This window comes from Phascolarctos cinereus, unplaced genomic scaffold, assembly GCF_003287225.1.
Source record: "Phascolarctos cinereus isolate Bilbo 61053 unplaced genomic scaffold, phaCin_HiC Scaffold_8;HRSCAF=390, whole genome shotgun sequence".
Lineage (NCBI taxonomy): Eukaryota > Metazoa > Chordata > Mammalia > Diprotodontia > Phascolarctidae > Phascolarctos > Phascolarctos cinereus.
This window is the reverse complement of record NW_027556291.1, coordinates 2,311,041-2,318,002: the sequence shown is the minus strand read 5'-3', so window position 1 is coordinate 2,318,002 and position 6,962 is coordinate 2,311,041. Positions and strand designations below refer to the sequence as shown.

The window sequence follows — 6,962 nt, the reverse complement described above, 5'->3', positions numbered from 1 at the left end:
GAGTATGAATGTTACTGTGTTTGTGTGTGAAGTATGTGTATTTGTGTGAATATATGTCAATGAGTATGTGTTTATATGAGTCTGTGTAAGTTTATGTGTATGAGTGTATATGTGAATGTGTATGTTTGACTGAGGAAGTGTGTGCATGTGTGTGTGCATGCATGTGTGTGCATGCATGTGTGTGTGCATGTGTGTGCATGTGTGCATGCGTGCGCGCGTGTGTGTTTGAGTGTGTTGGCAGTGAAAGGCTCAGCAAGCCTCATCTCTCAGCCATGGAAGCCCAGGGCTAGAGAGATTTCTGGGACTTCACCAAGTGTGAAATAGCAGGGCTTCCTTGGGCCAGACTTCCTGCCTTCTGAGGGGATTGAGAGCCCCCCCATCTCCACAAGCTGTTTGTGGGTCTCTCTGATGCCCCATGAGCTCTAGCCCTGGCTCAGCTTGAAGGCCTCCCCTTCCTCTTACCTCCAGGAACCAGTTATGCAGTTGTCAGGAAAGTATTCCTGGGGGCTGAGGCCCCAGCTCAGGCTTCCTCAACTTCCCTTCCTTTCCCAAATCCCAAAGGCTCACCCTCCCCTCATCCCCCCACCCCTATCCTTGGAGTCCCAGTTTCCCAGCGAATCTAGGCCAGGGGGCACAGGGCTGACCAAGAGGGGGTTCTCCCCCCCTTCCCTGATTCCAGATCAGGCTATTGTGCAGAGACCTGCTTCAAGGCCTGCGGCCCCAAGAGAAGTCAGACAGGCCCCGTGTCATCTGTGTGACTTTGGGTGAATCACCCAGCCTCCCCAGACCCAGAGTTTCCTCCTCTGTGTAAGGCGGTGGCACTAGATGCTGTGTGAGGTGCCTTCCAGCTGGGATCCTCAGATCCTGTGAGCCTATGAGCTTCTGGGATGGGATGGCATGGGAGGAGGAACAGGCCTCAGCCCTCTGCCCCACCCTCTAGATATGCCCTCTGGCACAGAGGCACCTGAACTCAGCTCCAGGGGACCAGGTAGGAGCAGTGCCAAAGCCCTTGGCTAGGGGTGAGCCTAGGTCTCCCTAGCTAAGCCCCCCACCCTTTTCTCTACCATTGTGATTACAGACAGGCTGCGGGGCTGCAAGGAAGGCCGAGATCTCCTCAGACAGGCACTAGCCTACCTGGGACAGGGAAGGAGATAGGAATTACTGAGACAGGAGTGGTGACCTCGGCCTCACCCTCTCCTCTCTGGGCAGGGAGTCAGGAATCCCTGGCTCCGATCTGCCTGTCTTTACCCACTTTGAAGGGCAGAGGCCATTGCAGGCCACCGACTATCTGGCACACCCTACCCCACCTTTCTGGGCAAGCCGAGTTGATTTCCCCTGCCCTCTTACCTCCCTGTTTCCTGAAGTTTGTGAAATCAGCAGGGCATTCCTTAGTCCCCGATCCCCCCCTGTGCCTGCTGTGCCCTCCTTTGAGGTGCCCCTTATTTCTCCAGACCATGGGCAGCATTGACACCTTGGTGCTCAGCTCCCCTGGCCCGTCCCCTGGCCCATCCCCTGTCCCGTCCCCTGCCGTCCCCTGGCCCGTCCCCTGGCCCATCCCCTGGCCCATCCCGGTCCCCTGTCCCCTGCCTCCCCTGGCCCATCCCCTGGCCCATCCCCTGTCCCGTCCCCTGGCCCATCCCCTGGCTCATTCCCTGGCTCGTCTCCTGGCCTGTCCCCTGGTCCATCCCCCACCCCTGGCCCCGGCAGTGGTGACATGGAGGTGGAGTGCTGGTTTGATGAAGAATTGAAGTTCATTCTGCTCCTGGTGAGCTATGCTGTGGTCTTCGTGTTGGGCCTGGGCCTCGATGTCCCCCACCCTCTTCCTCTTTCTCTTCCGTCTTTACCCCTGGGATGCCACAGCCACCTACATGTTCCACCTGGCACTGTCCGACACTCTCTACGTGCTTTCACTGCCAACCCTCATCTATTACTACGCAGCCCGCAATGATTGGCCATTTGGGACTGGTCTCTGTAAGTTCATCCGTTTCCTCTTCTATTGGAACTTGTATAGCAGCATCCCGTTTCTGACCTGTATCAGCGTGCATCGCTACCTGGGCATCTGCCCCCCTCTGCGGGCCCCGCGCTGGGGCCACCCACATGTCGCTAGCCTCATCTGCCTGGCCATCAAGTTGGCCGTGGCTGCTTGCCTCGTGCCCAACCTCTTTGTCACCACCAGCACTCGAGGGACCACCGCCCTGTGTCATGATGACACCATGAAGCCTGAGGACTTCGACTGCTATGTCTATTTCAGTTCCATAGTTAGGGTTCTGCTCCTTGGACTCCCCTTTCTGGTTACCCTGGTGTGCTGTGGCCTCATGGCCCGGCGTCTGTGCTGGCCCCTGCCAGGTGCTGCCCAATCCTCCGCCTGCCTCTGCTCCCTTGCCGTGGTCTTGACTGTCTTTGCCATCTGCTTTGTACCCTTCCATATCACCCGCACCATCTACTACCTGGCCTGCCTCTTGGAGGTGAATTGTCAGACGCTGGGCATCATCAATATTACCTACAAGGTGACCCGCCCTCTGGCCAGTGCCAACAGCTGCCCGGATCCTGTGCTCTACCTCCTCACAGGGGACAAGTATCAGCGGCAGCTGTGGCAACTCTGTCGCAAAAGGCCGAACCAGGCCCATATGGTCTCCTCCCTGGCACTTGTATCCCGGTCAGAGGAGAGCAGCTGCAGGTAGGGGCCAGCCCCATAGAACGGCTGCACGTCATCCTCAAGGCAGAGGGACTGGAATGTTGGGGGGGGGGCAAAGGGGCCATTGGCCCTCATGGTGTCTGATGAGATTACCAAGCAAGGATCTGGCCTTAGAAGTGTGAAGGAAAGGGCCCTGGCCCCAAGTCCTTTCCTGCTCCATCTCCGGCTGGGGCTCTGCTAATGGCAACCTGACCTAGCCAAGCCCCTGCTCATCACCTGGGACATAGAGCTGCTCGGATTTGGAGCCAGCAAGCCCCACTCTGCTATTTGCCACCTGTATGCAGACCTCAGTTTCCTCATCTGTGGAATGATGAAGATCATCTCTAAGGCCTTTCTGGCTCCTGTGATCCAAGGAACCTGTTTCTTTCTGATGCTGCTTTTAACACTGAACTATTCCTGTCCATATGTGGATGGAATGGAATGAATTTTCCTGGGTGTCAGACCAGGGGTGCCAAGGACCTCTAGTGATTCCAGGCTGGCCTGATTCATGTCATACTGACAGACAGAAGGAGAAGGGGGAGGTACCCAGGTGTCTCTAGGCCACTGGGATAAGGCATAATCCCCAGGCTGTGGTATGCCTGAGCATTCTCCAGCAGCTAGAATACTTAAGGTCAGCTTGTCAGCAGCTTACCGGGAGCAGTGGGGCCCTGGGAGTGGGGTGGGGCCACGGGGGTCACCCAAACAGCCAGGCCAGGCTGCCAGTGGCCTTTGGAACTGAGCCTGCTACCAAGTGGGCCCCTCTCCTTTATTGCTGTTTGCAGATAGAGTATTTGCCCAACTCACAGACTTAATTAAAGGCTGGTTGGGTCAGAGACAGATGGAGTGAGCCTGAGAACGTGCGAGCCATAGGGACCCTTTATGGGCTTATCTTTTGTGGTTCATTTAGCTCTTGTCCTGGATCACAGGAGAGAGAGGGTGAGAGAGAGAGAGAGAGAGAGAGAGAGAGAGAGAGAGAGAGAGAGAGAGAGAGAGAGAGAGAGAGAGAGAGAGAGAGAGAGAGAGGGGAGAGAGGGGAGAGAGGGGAGAGAGGGGAGAGGGGAGAGGAGAGAGGAGAGAGGAGAGAGGAGAGAGGGAAGAGAGGGGAGAGGGGAAAGGGGAGAGAGGGGAGAGAGAAGAGAGAGAAACAGAGAGAGACAGAGAGAGAATGAATATAGTTTAGGAGGGGTACAAGTCCAAGTCCAGGGGCCTGTGGGCTCTTGCGCAGGATCAACATTGAGTCAGTCACTGCTAGATGCCTCATCCCTGGCCTGTGGCCCTTAGAGAAGAGGGAGCCCAGGGAAGCACAGAGCACCAGAAGCAGTAGGTATGCCCACCTTTGAATCCTGACTATGTCCGGATCCCGTGGCCTCTAGGCCTCATATGATGGCAGCCTGGGCTTCCTTTGAGGAGAGAGGGCCCGGCTGAAGAAGAAATAGTGAAAACGGCTGGCTGGCTGTCTTCAGTGCTCTCCCATCCCCTAGTGTCAGTGAGATGCACTGGGAAAGGGGCCAATCCTGGAATCAGGAGACTTGGGTTTGAGTACCAGCCCTGACACTTATCAGTGTGACCCTGGGCAAGTCACTTCCTCTCTCCAAGCCTCTATTTCCTCCTCTGTAAAATGGGGATAATAATCCTTGCACTCTACCTCCCTGGCTGGGTTGTTCTGGGAAAGGTGCTTCAGGAGCCTTAATGTGCTACAGCCATGGGGTAGCCACCCTTTCCTCAGGTAGCAACAATCCCCTCGCTGCTCCCTTCCTTGGTTTCAGATGTCTGGTGCTGGGCCTGGGATCTCTTCTGCTTGTGACTTTTTGTCTCAACTCCAGAGACCACCAGAGCCAGAGCCTGGAGCTTGGCCTTACCTCAGAAATTTAGAAAAAACTTCGTTATCTTCAGCCTCCCTGACTCCCCCAAAGCTCCCGGCCCTCCTGTCATTCTGCCAGTCCACTTGCTTTTGGTTGGCTCCCCTGGACATCTTCAATGCTGTCTTGGCACCCTACGTTCCTCCATCCCCTTGGCCTTCTGATCCCCAAGCAGCAGACCCATGTGGCCTGAATCCATGGCCCATGGTATATGACTGACTGACTAACTGACTGACTGACTGAATGAATGAATGAAAGAGCATTGATTAAGTACTTCTTATAAGTCAAGCTCTGTGCTGAGCTCAAGGCTGAGAACAAGAGAAAAGCCAGATGATGGACCATGAGGAGCTCTGGTTCTTGTAGGGGGAGATAGGACCTGGGGGGTAACGGTTCTTCGAGTGTATCTTCTTGTGGGTCATTTCCACTGACATAGCCAAGTGCTGGTGCCAAGGCCTTTGGTGGTGAGAACTCTTTGTTGGCCAGGGCTCAGCGTAGGTAGGCCAGTTGCCAAGTCCTGTCTTTACATGAGTTGCTTCCCTGGACTATGGCTGGGTATGGTGCTGGTTTCAGAGTAATAAGCCAGGATATCTAAGTTTGAGGCCTGGGCCCACTACGAATTAGCTGTGTATCTTCAGGCAAGGTACTTTCCCTCTCTGGGCCTTCCTTGCTCCATCCGTAAAATGAGAGGGGTTTGGATTAATTCCCAAGGTTCCTTGTTCACTGCTGTTTGGCAGGACTCTTCTGTCCTCGGGGAGTCCCTAGCCACCTTCCCATAGGGGCTCTGCTGAATCTCTTCTGCTTTCCTCAAGCCTGAGGCCCATGGCCCACTTGCTCTCCCTCTTGACAGATGACATTGCTTTCCCCTTCCTTAAGAAGATCGAGGCCATCTGGCCTGGCTTCCCTCAGCTCTGCTGCTCTTCACATCCTGGGAGCTCAGCGTCTGCACTCATCCTCTTCTCCAAGTCTAAAGGGGGGAGGGGAGCCCTGTACCCTTCTAAGACTCCATCTGTGTCTTCGCTCTGACCCCATCCCATCCTATCTCTTCCAGGCCCCCTCCCTGCTCCCTTATTCATCCCTGCCCAATTCAGCATCTTTAGGCCTTGCTGTCCCACTGGGCCATGCCTCTCTGCTCTTAAAAAAAATCAGCCTCCACTCTCACTTCCTCTCACAACCAAGCTTCTCTGTTAAAGCCCCCATCTCCTCCCCTCCATCGTGGCCCCAATGCAGGGCTTGTTGGACTTCTCTTTCCAGCCAAGTCAGCCCCTTTCCTGACCTCCTGACCTCCTGACCTCATCCTCCTCAGGCTCAGAGCTTCAGTACATCCTTGGTCTTCTTTCTTCTCCCTGCCCTTCCCTGCCCCCTCACTTTGGCCTACCATGCTGACTAAATCCTCAATCCCTCCAGAGTCTTAGAGTCCACTTGGCAATGCTGCTTACCCCTACCCCATGCCTTCTTTTCCATTCTCACTGCCTCCACCCTAGTCTAGGGCTTTACTGCCTCTTACTTGAACTATGGCCCTAGCCCAGGGCCAATGAGGCGGCACCACAGGGCCCAGAATGCTGCAGCTACAGCCAAGGAGATCTGAGCTCAAAACAGACCTCAGATACTTACTAGTTGGATGACCCTGTAAGCTACTTAACTTCTGCTTGCCTCAGTTTCCTTAACTGTAAAATGGGGGTTCCTAATTGCACCTACTCCCCAGTGTGGTTAAGAGGATACAATAAGGGGCAGCTAGGTGGCGCAGTGGATAGAGCACCGGGCCTACAGTCAGGAGGACCTGAGTTCAAATCTGGCCTCAGACACATAACACTTACCAGCTGTGTGACCCTGGGCAAGTCACTTAACCCCATTGCCTAGCCAAAAAAAAAAAAAAAAAGAGGATACAATCAGATCACGTTTGTAAAGTTATTTGCAAACCTTACAGTGTTCTAGGAATTTGTGTTGCTGCTGCTGCTGCTGCCGCCCTCTGGCAGTGGCTGCATCATACCTTGTGGCATTCTTTACTGGCCTGGGCCATATTCTCAGTTAGTTTCCTCTGTGTGCCTTCTGGTCCCACTCAGACTCTCAGCTCCCTCGGGACCCCTTAGACACAGCTCTGTATTGCCCTTAGCATGGAAAAAGCTACTCAGTACATATCTGTTGAAGGGATGAGGGGACAAGTCTGGCTGCTGGGCTGTCTTTTCCAGCAGCACCTGCATTTTAAGATTGTAACCCAAAGGAGTGGGGTAATTCAGAGGCTAAGGAGGAAGAAATACATATTTTGGGGGATGCCTTTCAATTCTCATCAGATCTAGGGCCCTAGTCTCTGAATTGTAGCTTGAGGGACCCTCAGCAGCCGCCCGCTCAACCTGAAGCTCCATTTCTTCAATGTCTCTTCCAGGTAATCATCAGCCTTCACTTGGAAATCTCAAGTGGGAGAGAGCAGCGCC

At 54.5% G+C, this 6,962-nt stretch overlaps 1 protein-coding gene across 1 annotated transcript; it reads left to right on the top strand.

Annotated features, from left to right (window-relative positions):
* Positions 1–1,454: 1,454 nt before the first annotated feature.
* On the top strand, positions 1,455–2,681 carry P2RY4 (pyrimidinergic receptor P2Y4). The gene is given in 3 exon segments (XM_020976406.1): positions 1,455–1,504; positions 1,693–1,810; positions 1,812–2,681. Coding segments are annotated over 3 exon segments (1,038 nt in total).
* The last annotated feature ends 4,281 nt before the right edge of the window (positions 2,682–6,962 follow it).